This window comes from Littorina saxatilis, linkage group LG9 (genome assembly GCF_037325665.1).
Source record: "Littorina saxatilis isolate snail1 linkage group LG9, US_GU_Lsax_2.0, whole genome shotgun sequence".
NCBI lineage: Eukaryota > Metazoa > Mollusca > Gastropoda > Littorinimorpha > Littorinidae > Littorina > Littorina saxatilis.
Window position 1 is genome coordinate 38,654,913 of NC_090253.1, and position 22,308 is coordinate 38,677,220.

General features: G+C 43.6%; 2 protein-coding genes across 2 annotated transcripts in view; one reads left to right on the forward strand and one right to left on the reverse strand.

Annotated features, from left to right (window-relative positions):
- The first annotated feature begins 2,265 nt into the window (after positions 1-2,265).
- On the forward strand, positions 2,266-5,360 carry LOC138977418 (toll-like receptor 13). The gene has a single exon (XM_070350303.1). It carries the CDS (start codon positions 2,278-2,280, stop codon positions 4,852-4,854), a length of 2,577 nt encoding a protein of 858 aa, XP_070206404.1. The 5' UTR covers positions 2,266-2,277; the 3' UTR covers positions 4,855-5,360.
- Positions 5,361-10,226: 4,866 nt separating this feature from the next.
- LOC138976011 (EGF-like domain-containing protein 2) overlaps positions 10,227-22,308 on the reverse strand; it is a 44,819-nt gene continuing 32,737 nt past the window's right edge. The window contains exons 8-10 of the mRNA XM_070348802.1: positions 16,253-16,490; positions 13,490-13,679; positions 10,227-11,756 (exon numbers count right to left, since the gene is read on the reverse strand). Of these exons, the coding sequence (XP_070204903.1) occupies positions 11,503-11,756; positions 13,490-13,679; positions 16,253-16,490 (682 nt within the window). The 3' untranslated portion in view covers positions 10,227-11,502. The remainder of the gene's footprint in view (positions 11,757-13,489; positions 13,680-16,252; positions 16,491-22,308) is intronic.

Sequence of the window (22,308 nt, forward strand, 5' to 3'; positions counted from 1 at the left end):
TTCGAATCCCGGCCGCGGCTGCCTGGTGGGTTAAGGGTGGAGATTTTTCCGATCTCCCAGGTCTACTTATAATCATGTGCAGACCTGCTAGTGCCTTATCACCCTTTCTGTGTACACGCAAGCACAAGACTAAGTGCGCACAAAAAAGATCCTGTAATCCATGTCAGAGTTCGGTGGGTAATAGAAACACAAAAATACCCAGCAGGTCCCCCCCCCCCCCCCCCCCCCCCCCCGCACCCCCGAAATCGGCGTATGCTGCCTGAATGGCGGGATAAAAACGGTCATACAAGTACAAATCCACGCATGCAAAAACATGAGTGAACATGGGAGTTTCAGGCCATGACCGCAGAAGAAGAAGAAGAAATCTCTACTCTATGCGGAAAATGCCCCTTTAATTTTAAATGCCTTGGAAACATACTTCCTCGTTCTGACCCTTAAAAACTCAGCGCGAGAAAACATACAGGTCCCTTACTTCCTCGACCCAGCAGATTTGTTAATAATACAGGTAACTGTAAGGGAAAGTGAGTCCAATTTCATACAGACGACTTTCCAACACAGCCGTCGGTCGCCTTAGAGTGAGTGTGGATCTTTTTTCTTCTGTTTTACTTTTACTCTCTCTTCTGCTTGTTTAGTAAAATTGGTTTCATTTAAATATGTGTAATGTTAAACTTGTGGGGTCCTGATTTGGCCTTTATGGTCCGCTGGACTCAAACAGCAACAATTAACTAACTAACTATCTCTTCTGCTCCGCTTTTGTGTTTTAGTGACAATATTTGAATTGATTCGGATATTTTAATCTGTAAAAAAATAAATATCACAGATAACTAATCTTACTGGTCTTGTGCTTGCGTGTACACACGAAGGGGGGATAAGGCACTAGCAGGTCTGCACATAAGTTGACCGGGGAGATCGGAAAAATCTACACCCTTAACCCACCAGGCGGCGGCGGCGGCCGGGATTTGAACTACCGACTTTCCGATTAGGAGGCCGATGTCTTATCCACTAGGCCACTGCGCCCGTCGTATTTATTCAAAAAATAATGGCCACCTCCAGTCCTGGCCTTTCCAGATTTCTGAGTACTTTCCGACTACGAAATTAACATTGATCATGTAAACCATTTTTACTATTGTTTTTTTCCCCAAATTTACTAACGCCAGTCCTTGAAACATTTAGAATACCGATCTTAAAACGAGCCACCACCAATATAACTCTAAATTGTTTCATCTTTCGTAGAGCTTGGTAAAACAATAATAAAAAACGCTGGCGCTGGACCCGAGTACTCTTCAGACTGGCTCGCTCCCCCAGTATGGAAGTTTTTGTCTTGTGCACGTGGATTTAAAAAAAAATTTGTTTTTATTTATTTTACACAATTAAAAAATTATTAGAGTAAAATAAAACATTAAAACGTTCATAATAAACAATAGTAAACAAGAATTTAAAAAAAAAATTGGACCGCCCATGCCAGGAATCGAACCCGGATCACTTGGATTAAAAAAAAATATATATATATTTATTTATTTTACACAATTAAAAAAACTATTAGAGTAAAATAAAACATTAAAACGTTCATAATAAACAATAGTAAACAAGAATTAAAAATTAAAAAAATAGACCGCCCATGCCGGGAATCGAACCCGGATCACTTTGGCCATAGACTCTCTCGTGCTCTCTGTCTCTCTTTCACCGAGACCAAACCCTGCATTGTAGTTTCTTTGCCGAGACCATATCCCCACCCGTTGTCTGGCTTGCAAATCATGCTTTTCTCGTCACTGCGTGACGTGTTCGGCTCAGGCCGCCCAAGTCTCCCCTTTAGTTCAGTGACTGGCTGTTCGCAAAGCGACCAGCCTCCCACCGCAAAAACTCCCCCCGTTAAGAGTCGTTTTGGTGGAATATTTCGCATTTAGGTCCCAGGTAACATTATGAAGTTTTAATACGATCAATCGGACCTATTATCAAGTTAGTGTATCAACTTTTGAACGAACTGCGCCCAGTAGTTTCCCAGCAATAAGCTGTTAAGTCGAGACGGACAGATACACAGACAGATACACAGACAGACACACAATTAAAATCTGCAGGACCCTAGTACTGCGTACTCGGGGATTAACCTTTTCTACCCCTGCGCACGAAATTTCTTCCTGGAAAAAAGTTTGCTTTCTATTTACTTGTGCAGGCTTTAAGTGTGAATAGTGCATATATAATATTATGATATGCGTTACGTTAATCATCCTTACAGTGAATAACATGTTGATTTGTTTACAGGCTATTCCAAAACAGACCATGACGGCCAAAAGTACACCAATGACTTATGCTGTTTTTATGCAGCTCGTAAAATGCATCTGCTTCGCTACTTCGTTCGTGACAGTATCAGCCTACCTTGTGCAGCAACATGACAACGAACATCCTCCGCTGGAAAGTATTCAGAACAGCCTCACTTACCCAGACACATCGTCCCAGATAGTTTCGGGAACCTCACCGCTGTTTGATTCAGTGTCAAGAAGACATGATCGCAGTGCCACGTTGCGGTCTGTATTAACAAGAGATGACAGTAAACCATACAATCCATCGCAACAAAGACACAAGCCTCTCAAACCAGACATGCTAACGGACTGGAATGATGAAAACTTGTTCGTGCCAGGAACCATGGGGAGAGCTTCTAGCGCTGCAGGGAAGGCAGTGTCGCAGAAAGACCACGACGAGTTAGTCTCACGAGACAGGCTACCGCCACAAGAAAACATCGAATTTCGAATTCCCGACGAGCCGATGTGGCAAAGAGAGACTGGTGTTCCAGTGAAAACCGCGACATATTCTTTTACTGAAGATCCTGTAAAACCCACAGCAGATTATACCAGAAGAGGATACCCTTGCATTGAAGAAAAATGCATATGCAGTGGTGTAACTGCGAACTGTTCACACAATAATGGAACATTGACTGTGGTTCCAAAGCTGCCCCCCAAAATTGAATACCTGATCTTTTCGTTCAACAATTTAACCACGATTGATGTCGACACCTTTAAAAACGTGCCAGAACTTACCCACATTGATCTGAGGTATAATGGATTGAAGCAAATTGGGCGCAGGACATTCGATTCATTGACAAAACTGACGAAGCTTTGCTTAGATCACAATGAATTGAAATACTCCGATATAGTACCCGTCTTTTCTGCTGTGGCTCTCCGATTTCTGATGCTAAGTAATATGAATCTCGGGCCGCCACCTGCTAATTACTTTTCTCGCACACCGTTGCCCCCTTTGGAGTTTATTGACCTGACTGGCAGCCATATAACGCATCTGAACCTGTCTGTGTTTGCGCCTCTAAGATCGCTCCATCGCTTGCGTGCTGCGGACAGTCATATTGTGAGTTTGAGCAAAGATTACGTTTCACAGCTGCAACGCTTGGATCTGCAAAACAACGCACTATTTAAACTGCCACAAACATGCAGGAATGGTTCTTCTTTATTCCCGAATTTACGACGTCTGGCGCTCATACAGAATCAAATTTCTGACATTTCTGGTGACATCTGTCTTCCGCGGCTGACGTACCTGGATTTGAGTTATAATCCCTTTATAGTCTTCTCAACAGACATGTTCAACGAAGTCAGGTTCCCAAAGCTTGAAAGCTTGTATCTCGCATTAAACCCGTTCGTTAAGACGATTGAAAAGTTTGCGTTTCGAAGTCCCACGTTGAAGTTGTTATCATTGATGTTTTGTTCGATTAGATTTAGCACACAGTTTATCGACCCTGAGTCTTTCGCAGGCATGCCCAGACTTGACACTTTGCAGGTTAGCCATAGTCTTGGCGCTGGGATACCCAACAGTAAATTCAATCAGCTGTTTGGCTCTTTAACCAGTCTACAGATTCTTTACATGGGGAATTTTGAACTGCACTCAATCCACAAAGAAACCTTTTCCAGCTTGACACAGCTTCGACGACTGTACCTGTATCGCAACAGAATCTCCGAAATCCCCGATGGAGCTTTCGATTCTTTGATCAATTTAAAAACGCTTGTACTAAGTTACAATCAAATACAAACAATACGGGAAAGTGCCTTCAGTTTTGACACACAAGAGCGATTAGTTCAAGTGGATTTGAGCCAGAATCCTTTCAGTTGTGACTGCGACATTCTCTGGTTTCAGAAGTGGTTCCTGGCCTCACCTCACTTGTTCCCCGGCTGGGAGACAAGCTACGCATGCGGAAATATCCCCGACAAAACCTTGCACTCCTTTGTTTTGGACGAGCAAGCATGTTACTTGAGGCTTGCGCAGTACAAAATTATCCTTACTTGTGTCACCGTCTTCATCATCATCTTGTTCATGATTTCGGTTGTGTTTCAGTATCGTTGGCACATTCGCCTGATGCTGGCGTTTAGAGGTCACAGTGAAATCATGAGACGTCGACTTCAAGAAGAAGACTTTGTTTACGATATCTTTGTATCGTGCGCCGAAGAAGATGAACACTGGGTCCTGGGCCATCTCCTGACAGAACTCGAAGGGCGTCAAGGTTACCGACTATGCTTCCATGAAAGAGATTTCCGGCTCGGCAAGACTATTCTCAACAACATCGTAGACAGTGTTAAAGCCAGCAAGAAGTTCATGATGGTCTTCTCAAAGCATTTCGCACAGAGTCGCTGGTGTCAGTTTGAATTGGATCTGTGCTTGGGTCACGTGATGGACAATGAGGACGCGTTGATTGTGACGTGTTTGGGAGAGGTTGCGTCACGTGACGCCACCAGCACTATGGTGGCGGTGATGAAAACCACGACCTACATTCAGTGGGAGGAAAGGTTGGATGAACGAGCTTCGTACTGGCAACGACTCAACCTGTCTTTGCACGAAATTATTCCTCGTACTCCGTAGAAATGAGATTCAGAAATGTCTACCGTGTGTGCTGATTATGCTGTTTCTGTTTCTGGTTTTCAAATGCGTTTTTCAGTTGTATAGTATAATGGTGTGTGGTGTTTTTTTTAGTTATTTGTGTTATAATGTCACTACATTTCTTCGGTTAACTTTTGTGTTCTAATATATCTGAATGACATCGACTTCTAAATCCCCTAGTTTTCCTCCTTTCATTCTTACCCTCCCCTCCGCCCACACCAATCCCCCACACCCATCCCCACCCCCAACCCCGTCTCTGCCCCGCTCTCTCTTTCGCTAAGAATGTTATGATATCATGTACAAAACAATTGCTTGCTACAAAGGCGTTTCTTTCCTGCATGAGAATACCAGGATGTTTCCTGTTACAAGTTATAAAACCAGGAAGTTGACTCGCATCGCTTGGTTTTACAAAGTAAGGGGTTACCCCATGTTCTATTGCTGTTTGCTTCCTAAAGGCTAATTTGAGTAACGTTTTGAGTAAATATTGATCAAATACATGTGTGGTGAAAAGAGGAACTAATGCTGAGTGATTGCCAGGGAGGACAGAAAAAGGTTGTGGTGTGTGCGTGTGTGTGTGTGTGTGTGTGTGTGTGTGTGTGTGTGTGTGTGAGTGAGTGTGTGTACGCGCGCTTGCGTGTGTGCGTGTGTGTCTGTGTGTGTATATGTGTGTGCATGCGTGCATTTGTGCATTTGTTGACTGTTTGTCTGTCTCTTCGATTTCTCCCTCTCTCTCTTTACATCTCTCTTTCATTTCTTTTTCAAGATGGGTATATGAGCTATCGCGGGCACGTAATCACAAAATGTTGTTTTTTTATCAAATCTAAAAACCGATAGACTGCTTACTCCATTTTCCTCAATACAAAATAATACATTTGTTTGTTCTGAAATTGTGCTCAAAATAAGCAAAGTTTGTTTGATGCAAATAAGGTTCTTTGTTGGTTTCTGTTAACGAGACTGTCTCGGTGCAAGGGTTTCACGCAGTCCCGGACCTACCAGGCTGACTAATTAAATAAATGTTAAAATGGGATATTTGAAAGTAGGGGAACATATCTTACCCAGGTTTAAGCAGGTTCAACGTGCTAGTTTCAAAGATAATGACTGAAACTTGAGTATGGTGTGTCAGACTTTTTAACAAAACCACCACGGCACTGATGAATTGAGAGTTCCTGGGTATGATATCCCCACACGTTTTTTATTTTTTATTTTTATTTTTTATAAATCTCTTTGATGACGTCATATCCGGCTTTTTGTGAAAGTTGTGGCAGCACTGTCACGCCCTCATTTTTCAATCAAATTGATTAACATTTTCGTCAAGCAATCGTCGACGAAGTCCGGACTATGGGATTGAATTTCAACTCGGCAGCGTAATCAGTAGTTAATTAATTTGCTCATTAAAGTTGTCATTAATATCGATTTTTCACTAACAGATTTAAAAATGATTGCATCGTATTCCTCAATTTCTCCTGAATTTAAACATTTACATATAAATTTTATGTCATGTTTACTCTAAAAATGTGCTCAGAATTACAGAAAATAGGTAAGTACTGTGTTCGCACGCTACACGGAGACGAGCGTGACCCGTCTTGGTCTTTGGGTGTGGTTAGTCGAAACTATCAGAATATAGTCTCGGCGATGACTGTTTTTTGGTGTTAATCTGTTACTTTGATGCTGACAGCTTGACTAAATGTTTTTATATCGCTTCACGCGACTTGTGATTTTTAAGTGTGTGTCTATTTGTCATGATATTATCTGTAATTTGTACCTCACTTATTTAAAACATTTTTTATTATTGTTTATTGTATGCCGTTTCATGCAAGGAGCGACCATTTTCCTATCTCAGAATATGACCTACCCATTAGCGAAGCCCCCTGACCCCCACAAGGGGCTCTGCCCCTTGACCCCGCCAGGGGGAACATCCCCCTGGACCACCACTGGCATCCCCCCCCCCCCCTCCTCTTAGCCTAGTCCGGCCCTGGTTATATATGTGTCTGTGCCCTCGTATTTGTGTCTCTGTCTATCTGTCTGCCTGTGCCTTTGTGTAGGAATTTGATTTTTTTTAAATGCTTGCAGATAATACTCATCAGCGGAGCATCAATTAAAACTATAAGTTTTCGACATAAACGGATAAGCGCCTAGTACACTCTAAATGGTCTAATCAGAGATTCAATGATAATGATTTTAAACAAATGACAAAGACGACGGCTTGACCAGCAAAATAAAAATTTTGAGGTGGAGGAGAGATCGATAGAAACCGAAGCCTTACTGTATCCTTACTACTACTGTAGTGAATAGCAGTAGTAAGGATACAGTAAGGATGAAGGAGTGAATAATGATCGACCGGCACTTCGATACAAGCTCCTGTGGGATTTTCAGTAGCCGTCGATGACAAGATGGGAGTGCTGTGTTTCGTTTTCACTCTCAGAAATGTATCATATATTCTTAAATGCTGCGCAGCCTTTTTTTGTGGGATATGAAAACGGTGCCCGCGAAGTGGCTGTCTGTGGTTTTCAACCCCAGGGCTCTTACTCACTAGAAGGTCATGTAATTGTTCAATGTTTTGTCCCAAAACGTTACAACAAATTGAAATAAAAATACATTTGATCGTCGTTACTGTTTAGTTTAGTTTACTGGGTTATCAAGTGATTTCTTGTTATTTCGAGGTATACATGGGTGATTCAAATATGTAATTGACTGCTAATCTCTAGGATGCATTCTTGTTTCAACACACACACACACACACACACACACACACACACACACACACACGTACGCACGCACGCACACACACACACACAAACACACACACACAAACACACGCACGCACGAACACACACACTCACATACACACACACACACACACACACACACACACACACACACACACAATGACGAGGGTTGTGAAGGGTTCGAGACAATTTCCTGTACACCTTGAACAAAGACTTCTAGAGTGCCGTGGACGACCAAATCGGGGGGAAAAATAGCATTAGAGCGTTGTTTTTGCCATTTCAAACAGGAACGGTGAAATGAAAACGAGCATAAAAAGTTGAAAGAAATGTACTCTTTATGCCGCCTCTAAAATGATGTTGTCAAGTTTAAAAATAGATCCAGTGAGAACATCTCGCACAGTCATTCTTTCATTCGCTACTTGTAACATATTTCCGTCATCACGTTGCTTCGTTCTAATCAAGCGGCTACGGATAAAAAGAGCTTTATCTTTCTGAAAGCCCATATAAATAGTAATACTTTTAATTACTCGTTTGCACAGACTTGGAGCCGCATGGCAAGGTATGAATGTGTGAGTGAGAAAAAAAAATCCCACGAAAATATGTGTACATAATTTAGTTTTATCCTTAGTTACATTACATAAATAAGGTAGTTAATCTAATTAGTTACCCTTTTCATCTAAAACCCATTTTTAAGTTGAAATGCTGCTCTGAAGGTTATCCTTTTAATCGTATGATTTGTAAATTAACAAGAAGAGCAAACGCTCGATCGAGTCACTTTCGCAGTTCTGAATATTATATGAGGCATCAGATGGACAGGAAGAAATTGCTATTCACAACACAATACAGATGTAAATAATTTGATGTAAAGAATAATCCTATAAAGTTTGAATCAAATCCGATGAATAGTTTCAGAGATATGATATTTCAATTTTTTTCCTTCAAGACATACCTGTGACCTTGAAAAAGGTCAAAGGTCACCAAAGCAGACGTCAAAGTGTAGAGGTCACTGGGAGTCACGTTCACATAAAATTTGAGCCCGGTCACTTTTATAGTTTCCGAGAAAAGCCCAACGTTAAGTTGTGTGTTGCCGAACAGAAAAGGCTAGTTATCTCCCTTGTTTTTCTGATAACGTTCGTAAAAGGCTACAGATGTAAATACTTTGATGTAAAGAATAATCCTACAAAGTTTCAATCACATCCGATGAACTTTGTCAAAGATATAAAATGTCTAATTTTTCCTTTGACGCTGACCTGTGACCTTGAAAAAGGTCAAAGGTCAACGAAACCATCGTTAAAGTGTAGAGGTCATTGGAGGTCACGACTAAACAAAATACGAGCCGGATCGCTTTGATAGTTTCCGAGAAAAGTCCAACGTTAAGGTGGTGTCTACGGACGGCCGGCCGGCCGGACGGCCGGCCGGACAGACTAACACTGACCGATTACATAGAGTCACTTTTTCTCAAGTGACTCAAAAATTGTTTTGGCCCTTCCCCTTGAAGAAAAAGAACACATATGGAAAGTATATACAGACACGATTTGCTTTAAATGAATCTTACATACTTTTTCTGAACTAACATTAAACCCCACCTTTCCCCCTTTACTTTACGTTAGTAACATGGATGATATCATATTCTGCAGGCTAGTCCTTACCATCCTTCACACTGTGTCTGTAGGACTGGAAACAATCTTCAAAGCCCTATAACAGTAATTTATGCGAATATCATTTTCAAATTGTATTAATGTTCGTCTCTTTGTAAGGCGAGGCCGATGTTTCTATTCACTCTTTGCGATGTCTGCTCAATTAAATCACACAATGGCACCACCTTCCATTCAGAATCTCTGCAATTATCAATTTCCGCGCGTTTACTGACGTAAAATGCTCACTGAGTCATTGACGCAAGTGAACCTTAAACATTATTAACCTAGTTTTTGCCTTCGTGAGACAAAGTCACATTTTCTGTTCACTCATTGTAATGTCGTCTGCTCCATGAAACCACTAAAAAGCAACGACTTATATTCAGGCTGCACGCATTCATCCTATCGTTCTCGCTGTTTCTGTGTCCTTCTTTGTGAACATTATCATCATTATCGTGAACAGAAAGAGCAACGCATATGAGAATATTTCCAAAACAAAAGCTATGACATGAAAAATGCCGAATCATCCAAGAGGCAAACATCTCCTTATAATATAATTTTTAAATGGGTCTTTGGAACAAGGGAACCTTTACTGTGCAAGGCTCACGATCTTCAAAGTTGGCGAGCTGTAAAAAAAAACCCCGCACTCCTGAGGATGTTCAGCCCCGCTTCGCAGTTGAATAATTTCATAAAGTGCAGATGTGCCTTGTGAACTTTTACTGCAAGGCTCACGATCTTCAAAGTTGGCTAGATGGAGAGAAAAAACGCACTCCTGAGGATGATCCTCCCCGCTTCGCAGTTGAGTGATCTCATGAAGTGCAGATTTACCTTTTATATACTGCTTGATAGTCTAATGTGTATGGCATTTCTAGTTATTAACATACGGAAAGAAGGACTGCGTTTGAGTATGCGTTAAAAAGAAGGCATTCTGAACACAAATAAACACACAACCAAATAAACACACAACCAAATAAACACACAAACAAATATCGGCTAACATTGAGCATAGTGTTTTATTCCGTGAAAAAGCAAAAACAAATGTAATTATAGTCCAACAGGGCCGTTGAGAATACTTTCAGAAAGTAATGTGTCATTAATTTGGAGGTGTGGAAGTGCAGGAGTACAGAGTATAGAAGACGCACACTCTTCATTCACTGGTGCAGATTTACACGTGCAGCAACTGAGCAAATCAAACTGTTAGCTTTTTTATAGCCATGTCTTTGAGAATGTCTGATACGCAAAATGTTCGATGCACCACATTTGCTGATGTTCATGGGTAAACACGGGTCCGCCTGATATATTAAATGAAAACACTTACATTGAAAATGGAATCGAAGAAATTAGCAAATTATTTTCAAATGGAACAAACTCCAAAATGGTTTAAATGTTGTTTTGTCCTGTTCGCCAATGTTTTGGCCATGAAACCAAAAAAACAACTAATACATTTGTGAAAGAGTCTTTAATGCAAAACATTTTCAGCAAATTCGATGCTCTTTTTCTTTTCTTTTCTTTTTTTACAATATCGAGTCAGAAGAAGGGGGCAAGAAAAGGGGCAAGAGAGAAAAAGAGATGAGCTCAAAGTTGGTACATGTAGTATACTCTAAAAATGTGACAAAGCACAAGAAAACCAGACACATAAAAACAATTTAGCAAGGAGTTTTTGACGTCGTGTGCTCGAGCAAAAGATATCGAACAGCATGAAAAATATTGAAACTGAAGCATAGCTGCATGCTGTATATAATTATTTGATTAATTTTACCAAAAGGACTCTACGTCATTCTATGCCAGAGAATTCGGATCTTTAACAGTTGGGGCCTCGACAACAGGCTGCCAGTTTACAAGTCCACTATAAACAAAAAATGCATGTTTCCCTTATGAAGCTGTTCACGAACAATCAAGGAAAATGGTCTGTATACATTGTGAACAGTCACACACACCAACAGAATCATTGAAAATCTGAATTTGATATTTCAATCCGTTCAATATTTATGTTTGATAAACGAGAAGGGACAGTGCCTTTTTGTCGCAGCTGAGTGCATTAACAGTCCAAAAATCCTCCCATAATAGTACAACAATCCTTAACTACCCATCGACCACATCTGTGCAGCTCGACAGTTTGTCGTTCACGCGAGTGCATAAAAATTAACCTAGTTATTACGTTGTAGAGGCACAGAAAAAATTAATTTGTTTGTGACGACCAGGGCGTCCAGACAAAACTGGAAAAAGCTTCATAGGACTGTGAGGCACAGAGATTCCACGATGAACGTTGATCAGACGCCATGTTTGGCAGAGTGGTCCGGAGCCAACCCCTGTCGTGAAGACCCCATGGACAGACCATCATCCACCTGCTTCGCTTCATCACCATGACGACCACGCCGACGACAGAAGAGGATGACGAGGGTGATGACAACCATCAGCAGTGCGAGGAGGGCGATCCCCATGGCAACGATAATTGACTGCATCTCGTGATTGTTAAGGCACTCGTCCAAGTCGGCAGGAATTTGTTTCGCTGTAGCTCTCTCAACTGAAACAAGGAAATCACGGATGCTAACAGTAACAGCAAAATTCTCGCTTCGACAGGAGGAAAAACAACTCGGCGTAAGCTACTGGTCCTCCAGCATTTCACTGGTCTATAAGAAAGACTTTCAAAAGGACTGAAAGTATAGTAGAAAGAAAAGGCAGAATATAGTTTGAAAACAAGAAATATCAATATTTAATGGGGAGAGCAGTACAGCCGGTGTTCAACCAATATTGTCAACACATTATAAGCTGTTTGGTGGCTTGTTGTCAGACCAGCTTTTTTGTCGGTCCGAGTGGAAGAATAATTATGTTCTTCTGTTTCACCATTTTTGACCCAGGCCGAAGGCCGAGGTTAAAAACTGTGTAACAGATTGCGATTTGCTCCCCAATGACCGAAAATAATCTGGTCTGGCAACAAGCCAACAATCGTTTTTGCCATCTATTTGGTAGCCCAAAAGTACGCACAGTCTTTAAAAGGGAGACAATGTTGTGTAGGTTCTTTTTAGAATTCAATTCAGGGCTTCAGAAGTTCAGGCGATCAGGTCATGTGACGTCAACCGTAAACTCTGCGTGGCTTTTCTACGAGTCTAAAAATGCACAAAATTGCCTGTATACTTGAGAGTTTCATTTCATTTAATAAAGTATCCCATTGCTGGGAAATTCGGGTCGCTTCCTCCCAGTTGAAAGCTAGCAGCACCAAGAGTCGCGCTACCCAGGTTTCTGCGTGTTTAGGTGTAATTAGCCATTTCCAATTATGGCAGAATAACAGAAGTCTTTTACGTGCCGCTGTGGTGACGCGGGGGTGGGACATGGATACCGTCACTGACTCTGCACATTAAGTTGACCCGTGTCCATTCCGGCCTGGATTCGAACCTGTCACCCCAGGATCACAAGTCCTGTGCTCTACCAACTGAGCTACCCGGTCCCCCGTTCAGTAATTAATGGTTAAAGGCACAGCACGCCTCCTGTAAACCATCACAGATACTGTCAGGCTTTTACACACAGTACAAACACCCTTTCCTTTAAACACTCACCACTTGAGAACATCCTAGGTGCCCTACGTAAAGAGCGAGCAATTTTCAAAGAATTGATTTTGCTGATTGTCTGATCAGACAATCGGACAGTGCGTTTTGGCGCTAGACCTAACTTTTAAAATCTAAATAATAAGGCCAAAAAAAAAATAGGTCTGTTTACGGTAACATAGGCCAAAAACATAGGGTCGGTAGGTCGGGATTTTTTCTCTTTTCTTTTTTCTCCAAAAAACCATATTTTTTACGTTATTTTGCAAAAAAAAAAAAGATTTTTTAAATTTTTTTTAAAAAAAAATTTCCCCCCAAATGCCAAAAAAAAGTCTAGGGTCGCGCGAAAAAAATAGGGTCGGTCGGGTTACCGTAAACAGACCTATTTTTTTTTGGGCCTAAATTGACAGTGACAAATTGACACAAACATTCTTAAATCATAAAAGAATTTTTCTTTTTCATCAAGACAAAATCAGTACAATTCGAAGTTTTGAAAGTTTGAAAAAAGAAAAGCCCATCTGTGAGGTAGTTGGGTAAAGCTTTTGACTGTTTATATCGTAATCTGCGACAAAAACACAAATCGTTGCTTCAGCAATGCTGTGACTCCTGCACTGCCCCTTTCAGATTCAACCCAAACTTCTCCAGAAACATCTAAAGTTTCCAGAAAACGCTGATGTGAATCGCTTCGACCACAACCCACGTTTTCTTGTTGTAATACCTGTATCGGCTCCAGACACGACGGTGGTGGCTCCCCCAACCTTGGTGAACTCCGTGTCTTCGGCTCTTCTCAGTCTGATCTCTTCGCCGTTCAGCACAGTTCCCATCAACTTGACCTTGTTCACCTCAAACACCTCATCAGCTGATCGACGACGCCTGGAAGGGGAGTCGACGTTGCCGTCACCGCATCTCTGCATTCATACAATCACAGATATAGGGGAAGGGCTCCTTTTATGGACCGGCTCCTAATATGGACCACCCGTCCTGTTCTGACAAACTAACGGCGCTTGAGCGCTCAAAATAATTTCATTCGCTGTATTCACCCTCTCTGAATAACTTGCACATGTCAAAACAGAAACACAAACCTCAAAACCGTTAGTACACTCGTTCATTGAACGTTCAGGCCGCTTTGGGCAAACCAGAATCAATGCTCAACAAGCCGGACTACAACTTTAATTTCTGCACATCTCCGACCCATCCCTCTTCTTTTTATTCCTCTTCTTCCCCTCCTTCCTTCCTTTTACTGTCTTTCTTTATAATCATTATGCAACGTTTATTATGTTATTAATAGATTTGGTTTATTGAGACGAATTGTTCAGCCGTTACCGCCTTACGTTGTACTATCCATGCAGGAACACCACTATAAGCTTCTAGCTTGTTGCTGTTACCTGTGTATTTTGTATACATGTCATGATTGTAACCTTTGTTAAAATGAACTTATGTTTAAACCAAAACCGTTAGGCTTTTTCTCTTTTTTCACTTTTGGCAGCGTTCACTCCAAATTTGGACCATTTGTGATTTGATTTTGCATTCAATTGTTGATGAATGTCTATCAAAGCTAATTCACTCTAATTAGGCCTAACGGTTAACCCAAGAGAGAAGGACTACCAAACACAAAATGAAACTTCTTCGCAAGAAAACAAGCTAGTTATCAGCAAAACACAAAAAGTGGTCCATATTAGGAACCCTTCCCCTATGCATGGGCCACTTGAAACTCATCAGCTGATCGACGACGCCTGCGGTATTGGTCGAGGTTGATGCCGCCATTGACGCATCTCAGCATTCAGGCGATCACAGATATGCATAAATATGCCAAATTGAACTTTAAAAAATGTACATATAGAAGAATAACTTTCAAAATTATCCAACCAAGATGGAATATATGCAAATGAATCTACACGGAGTATAATTATGCCTGGTCTTGAATTATGTACACAGCCGTGACCTGCATTGGAAGGTGACCTTCTTCTTCTTCTTCTCCTTCTTCTTCAGCGTTTGATGATGGTTGTGTCGGGGAAGGTGACCAATCATGAGATTGACATTTTGTTACAAAAAAAAAGTGAAACATGAAAGATTAAATATTGTTAACGTTTGATTCAGGACCGAACAAAGCATTCACAGAAACCGCGACTAACGACCTTTACAAAAGGACAAGCAAGAGGCACAACCGACAAAAGTAATTAAAGCAAATGATGCTGTGAAATGATTAGGAATGCACTAACATGCAACATTTTATGTATGCATTCAGCCATTCAGAATTCAAACTACCATACTTTCCGTATCTTAAAAAGATCGTCCTTGTCATTGCTCTTGTCTTCTAATCACATAGCAAACGCACTCGGAGATGCAGACAGAGGGAGGCGAGTCTCGACAAAAACGCAGAAACGATTGTGTACTGTGAACTACCTTGTATACGCCCAGTATCGAGTAAACGCCCACCCTCTACTTTGGGCCGAAAGCTGCGCATAGGGCATACTACCTAGTAAACACCCACCCTTCACTTCTTGATTAATGATGTCACAAAAATGATTTTTGGAACATTTGTTTTAAGTGTTTGTAAACTTCCGCATGCGATACAGAGTATTCATCCGAGTGTATAATGCCAAGATGCTGTTATAAAGGCATACCGTTAATTTATACTCCAACCGCAATGCAGCTGAGTAATACAAGAGAGTTGACATTTTCAAAGCTCTTCTAAAGTTTTTGATCGCGAAATTTGTTTCAAGACATTGTCCCTTGAACTTGATGGCTTGAATCAGTGCAACTGCAGACCTGGGTCAATCTTTTCACGTTAGCATTATCTATTGAAGTTATAAACTTGTTAACAGACGATAAAGCAACAAGATTTCCTTCGTGATTTGCTTGCAGAATTCTTTGTGTGTGTGTGTGTGTGTGTGTGTGTGTGTGTGTGTGTGTGTGTGTGTGTGTGTGTGTGTGTGTGTGTGTGTGTGTGTGTGTGTGAGAAAGAGAGAGAGAGAGAGAGAGAGAGAGAGAGAGAGAGAGAGAGAGAGAGAGCAAAGTTTTGTGCAATAATGCATCCTTTGAACACTTCCATGCCAAGTGACCAAAGTATCGCCATTTTAGCCAAGGAACCGCTCTTGCAAAGCGTATAGTACCTAGTAAACGCCCACCCCCAACTTTTGGGAAAAATTGGTGCATTGGGGGAGTGGGCGTATACAAGGTAGTTTACGGTGCAGATATAGATTCACAGAAACTTTAAGACTTACACTGTCGTAGTCACAGGGTGCAATTTCACCCGGTGAGATGCAGACAGAGGGAGGCGAGTCGCGACAAAAACGCAGAAAAGATTGTGTACTGTACAGACATAGATTGATAGAAACTTTAAGACTTACACTGTCGTTGTCACAGGGTGCAATTTCACCCGGTGAGATGCAGACAGAGGGAGGCGAGTCTCGACAAACACGCAGAAAAGAATAGATTGTGTACCGTACAGACATAGATTGACAGAAACTTTGAGACTTACACTGTTGTAGTCACAGGGGGATTCTTCATCACCCGATACTGGTGGGCACAGCCTTACGTCACAGGCAAAGTGAAGTTCATTCTTGTCGCCCATTCTTCCCTCCACAAACATGAAGGCCTTGACTTGCAGAATGAACGTGAACATTGCGTCAGTCTCCACAGGACCGGAATTCGCTGGGCTTGTAATATAGGTGGGTTCTCTTGGCACCACTCGGTCCAGATTGTCGTTTGCCAAGCAGCTGAAAACAAAGCATGCGTACGCACAATCATGATTTTCAGACTTGAGGTTCCTTATAATAATAATAATAATAATGCGGATATTCATATGGCGCAAATCCTAATACAGTTCGAAGCTCCTCACAAACACATACATAAATACATTATTCTGAACACAATTATGAAATTCTCTTTGATTTTTGTAATCCATCTATCTGGTCAAATGCCCTCCCGTTTGCCCATGTGTTTTCATTGCGTTACTCGCCAAGCAGCAGGTAAAGTGTGCGTGTAGGGGAAGGGCCCCTATAACATGGACCGGCTCCTAATATGCACCACCTCTTGTTCTGACAAACTAACGACGCTAGAACGCTCAAAACAATTTCATTCGCCGCATTTACCCTCTCTGGATAATTTGCACATTGTCGAAACCGTTGTGGACGCAAAGATCACAGCGTTTCAGGGCAGAATGTACCTTGGACCCCCTTGTTTTTGCCTCAAACATGTCAGATTCCAAGTACATAAATACAGTTTGACTTAAAATTATTGCGAATTTTGCCTCTGATTTCTTACAAGTTGTATATGTCTGTAACATGATAAAGTCACAGAATATTAAATATCACTGTAAAGGTTATTAGGTACTCTTTCAGAAAACCACGTTTGATTTGAGAATGATATTCGTTTGGCTCTACCAGACGACAGTTATTGCCCTTGGTTGCAAAATAAGGATTTATTTACACAACTTGTGATTTTTCACAAATTTAAATGGAGCAATTATAAAATAAAAGATAACAGACCATATAGTTTGAGCCGATTTTGTGAAAACAAGTGCGTGTGTGTGTGTGTGTGTGTGTGTGTGTGTGTGTGTGTGTGTGTGTGTGTGCTGTGTGTCTGTGTGCGTGCGTGCGTGCGTTCGTGTGTATGTGTGTGTGTGTGTGTTTGCGTTCTTGTGTATGTGGTTGTGTGTGTGTGTGTATGTGTATATGTGTGTGTGTGTGTGTGTGTGTGTGTGTGTATGTGTGTGTGTGAGTGTACAGTGATTCCAGGAAAACAACCTGACATACTACCTCGACAAGTTTCTTGAATTTAGTGGACAATTCAAGATCAAAGGGATAGTAAAAGGGGGGGGGAGTTAACGTCCTCTCAGAAAATATTTCACATTTGGGACAAGAATTGGTGATACGCTAAGGCAATCCAAGGGATCCGATTTTCTTCAAAAAATGAGTCGATTGCCTGACGGGCGCAGTGGCGTGGTGGTAAGACATCGGCCTCCTAATCGGGAGGTCGTGAGTTCGAATCCCGGTCGCTGCCGCCTGGTGGGTTAAGAGTTCAGATTTTTCCGATCTCCCAGGTCAACTTATGTGCATACCTGCTAGTGACTTAACCCCCATCGTGTGTACACGCAAGCACAAGACCAAGTGCGCACGGAAAAGATCCTGTACTCCATGTCAGAGTTCGGTGGGTTATAGAAACACGAAAATACCCAGCATGCCTCCCACGTGAAGAGGGGAAAGGGGGATAGAGAGGGAGGGAAAAAGAGATAGAGAGGGGGGAATCGGCGTATGCTGCCTGAATGGCGGGGTAAAAACGGTTATACACGTAAAAATCCACTCGTGATAAAAACATGAGTACACGTGGGAGTCTAAGCCCATGAACAAAGAAGAAGATAGAGAGAGGGGGGGGGGGGGAAAGAGAGATAGAGAGGGAGGGAAAGAGAGATAGAGAGAGGGGAAAAGGGAGATAGAGAGGGGGGGAAGAGAGATAGAGAGGGAGAGAAAGAGAGATAGAGAGAGGGGGAAAGGGAGATAGAGAGGGGGGAAAGGGAGATAGAGAGGGAGGGAAAGGGAGATAGAGAGAGGGGGAAAGGGAGATAGAGAGGGAGGGAAAAAGAGATAGAGAGGGGGGAAAGGGAGATAGAGAGGGGGGAAAGGGAGATAGAGAGGGAGGGAAAAAGAGATAGAGAGGGGGGAAAGGGAGATAGAGAGGGAGGGAAAAAGAGATAGAGAGAGGGGAAAGAGATATAGAGAGGGGGGAAAGGGAGATAGAGAGGGGGGGAAAGGGAGATAGAGAGGGGGGAAAGGGAGATAGAGAGGGACGGAAAGAGAGATAGAGAGGGGGGGAAAGGGAGATAGAGAGGGAGGGAAAAAGAGACAGAGAGGGGGGAAAGAGAGATAGAGAGGGACGGAAAGAGAGATAGAGAGAGGGGGGAAAGGGAGATAGAGAGGGGGGAAAGAGAGATAGAGAGAGGGGGGAAAGAGAGATAGAGAGGGGGGAAAGGGAGATAGAGAGGGAGGGAAAAAGAGATAGAGAGGGGGGAAAGAGAGATAGAAAGGGGGGAAAGAGAGATAGAGAGGGGGGAAAGAGAGATAGAGAGGGGGGAAAGGGAGATAGAGAGGGGGGAAAGGGAGATAGAGAGGGGGGAAAGAGAGATAGAGAGGGGGGAAAGGGAGATAGAGAGGGGGGAAAGAGAGATAGAGAGGGGGGAAAGAGAGATAGAGAGGGGGGAAAGAGAGATAGAGAGGGGGGAAAGGGAGATAGAGAGGGACGGAAAGAGAGATAGAGAGGGGGGGAAAGGGAGATAGAGAGGGAGGGAAAAAGAGATAGAGAGGGGGGAAAGGGAGATAGAGAGGGGGGAAAGGGAGATAGAGAGGGACGGAAAGAGAGATAGAGAGGGGGGAAAGGGAGATAGAGAGGGACGGAAAGAGAGATAGAGAGGGGGGGAAAGGGAGATAGAGAGGGAGGGAAAAAGAGATAGAGAGGGGGGAAAGGGAGATAGAGAGGGGGGAAAGGGAGATAGAGAGGGACGGAAAGAGAGATAGAGAGGGGGGAAAGAGAGATAGAGAGGGGGGAAAAAGAGATAGAGAGGGGGGAAAGAGAGATAGAGAGGGGGGAAGAGAGATAGAGAGGGGGGAAAGAGAGATAGAGAGGGGGGAAAGGGAGATAGAGAGGGGGGAAAGAGAGATAGAGAGGGGGGAAAGGGAGATAGAGAGGGGGGAAAGAGAGATAGAGAGGGGGGAAAGAGAGATAGAGAGGAGGGAAAAAGAGATAGAGAGGGGGGAAAGGGACATAGAGAGGGACGGAAAGAGAGATAGAGAGGGAGGGAAAAAGATATAGAGAGGGGGAAAGAGAGATTGAGAGGGGGGAAAGGGAGATAGAGAGGGACGGAAAGAGAGATAGAGAGGGGGGGGGGGGGAAAGGGAGATAGAGAGGGAGGGAAAAAGAGACAGAGAGGGGGGAAAGAGAGATAGAGAGGGACGGAAAGAGAGATAGAGAGGGGGGAAAGAGAGATAGAGAGGGGGGAAAGGGAGATAGAGAGGGAGGGAAAAAGAGATAGAGAGGGGGGAAAGAGAGATAGAGAGGGGGGAAAAGAGATAGAGAGGGGGGAAAGAGAGATAGAGAGGGGGGAAAGGGAGATAGAGAGGGGGGAAAGAGAGATAGAGAGGGGGGAAAGGGAGATAGAGAGGGGGGAAAGAGAGATAGAGAGGGGGGAAAGAGAGATAGAGAGGGGGGAAAGAGAGATAGAAAGGGGGAAAGGGAGATAGAGAGGGACGGAAAGAGAGATAGAGAGGGGGGGAAAGGGAGATAGAGAGGGAGGGAAAAAGAGATAGAGAGGGGGGAAAGGGAGATAGAGAGGGGGGAAAGGGAGATAGAGAGGGACGGAAAGAGAGATAGAGAGGGGGGAAAGGGAGATAGAGAGGGAGGAAAGGGAGATAGAGAGGGACGGAAAGAGAGATAGAGAGGGGGGGAAAGGGAGATAGAGAGGGAGGGAAAAAGAGATAGAGAGGGGGGAAAGAGAGATAGAGAGGGGGGAAAGAGAGATAGAGAGGGGGGAAAGAGAGATAGAGAGGGGGGAAAGGGAGATAGAGAGGGAGGGAAAAAGAGATAGAGAGGGGGGAAAGAGAGATAGAGAGGGGGAAAGAGAGATAGAGAGGGGGGAAAGGGAGATAGAGAGGGGGGAAAGAGAGATAGAGAGGGGGGAAAGAGAGATAGAGAGGGGGAAAAGAGAGATAGAGAGGGGGGAAAGGGAGATAGAGAGGGGGGAAAGGGAGATAGAGAGGGACGGAAAGAGAGATAGAGAGGGGGGGAAAGGGAGATAGAGAGGGAGGGAAAAAGAGATAGAGAGGGGGAAAAGGGAGATAGAGAGGGACGGAAAGAGAGATAGAGAGGGAGGGAAAAAGATATAGAGAGGGGGGAAAGAGAGATTGAGAGGGGGGAAAGGGAGATAGAGAGGGACGGAAAGAGAGATAGAGAGGGGGGGGGGAAAGGGAGATAGAGAGGGAGGGAAAAAGAGATAGAGAGGGGGGAAAGAGAGATAGAGAGGGGGGAAAGAGAGATAGAGAGGGGGGAAAGGGAGATAGAGAGGGAGGGAAAAAGAGATAGAGAGGGGGGAAAGAGAGATAGAGAGGGAGGGAAAGGGAGATAGAGAGGGGGGAAAGAGAGATAGAGAGGGGAGAAATAGAGATAGAGAGGGGGGAAAGGGAGATAGAGAGCGAGGGAAAAAGAGATAGAGAGGGGGGAAAGAGAGATAGAGAGGGGGGAAAGGGAGATAGAGAGGGAGGGAAAAAGAGATAGAGAGAGGGGAAAGAGAGATAGAGAGGGAGGGAAAGAGAGATAGAGAGGGGGGAAAGAGAGATAGAGGGGGGGAAAGGGAGATAGAGAGGGAGGGAAAAAGAGATAGAGAGGGGGGAAAGAGAGATAGAGAGGGGGGAAAGAGAGATAGAGAGGGAGGGAAAGGGAGATAGAGAGGGAGGGAAAAAGAGATAGAGAGGGAGGGAAAGAGAGATAGAGAGGGAAAGAGAGATAGAGAGAGGGGGAAAAGAGATAGAGAGGGGGGAAAGAGAGATTGAGAGGGAGGGAAAGGGAGATAGAGAGGGAGGGAAAGAGAGATAGAGAGAGGGGGAAAGAGAGATAGAGAGGGAGGGAAAGAGAGATAGAGAGGGGGGAAAGAGAGATAGAGAGGGAGGGAAAGGGAGATAGAGAGGAAGGAAAAGAGAGATAGAGAGGGAGGGAAAGAGAGATAGAGAGGGAGGGAAAGAGAGATAGAGAGAGGGGGAAAGGGAGATAGAGAGGGAGGGAAAGAAAGATAAAGAGGGAGAGAGAAGGGGAGATAGAGAGGGAGGGAAAGAGAGATAGAGAGAGGGGGAGAAAGGGAGATAGAGAGAGGGGAAAAGGGAGATAGAGAGGGGGGAAAGAGAGATAGAGAGGGAGGGAAAGAGAGATAGAGAGGGGGGAAAGAGAGATAGAGAGGGTGGAAAGAGAGATAGAGAGGGAGGAAAAGAGAGATAGAGAGGGAGGGAAATGGAGATAGAGAGGGAGGGAAAAAGAGATAGAGAGAGGGGGAAAGGGAGATAGAGAGGGGGGAAAAGAGAGATAGAGAAGGAGGGAAAGAGAGATAGAGAGAGGGGGGAAAGAGAGATAGAGAGGGGGGAAAGAGAGATAGAGAGGGAGGGAAAGGGAGATAGATAGGGGGGAAGAGAGATAGAGAGGGGGAAAAGAGAGATAGATAGGGGGGAAAGAGAGATAGAGAGGGGGGAAAGAGAGATAGAGAGGGGGGAAAGAGAGATAGAGAGGGGTGAAAAGAGAGTTAGAGAGGGGGGAAAGAGAGATAGAGAGGGGGGAAAGAGAGATAGAGAGGGGGAAAAGAGAGATAGAGAGGGGCGAAAGAGAGATAGAGAGGGGGGAAAGAGAGATAGAGAGGGGGGAAGAGAGATAGAGAGAGAGGGAAAGAGAGATAGAGAGGGAGGGAAAGGGAGATAGAGAGGGGGGAAAGAGAGATAGAGAGGGGGGGGGGAAAGAGAGATAGAGAGAGAGGGAAAGAGAGAAAGAGAGAGGGGGGGAAAGAGA

Excerpts from the sequence above, each read along its gene's own strand:
- LOC138977418 (XM_070350303.1), top strand. The coding sequence starts at position 2,278 with ATGACGGCCAAAAGTACACCAATGACTTATGCTGTTTTTATGCAGCTC.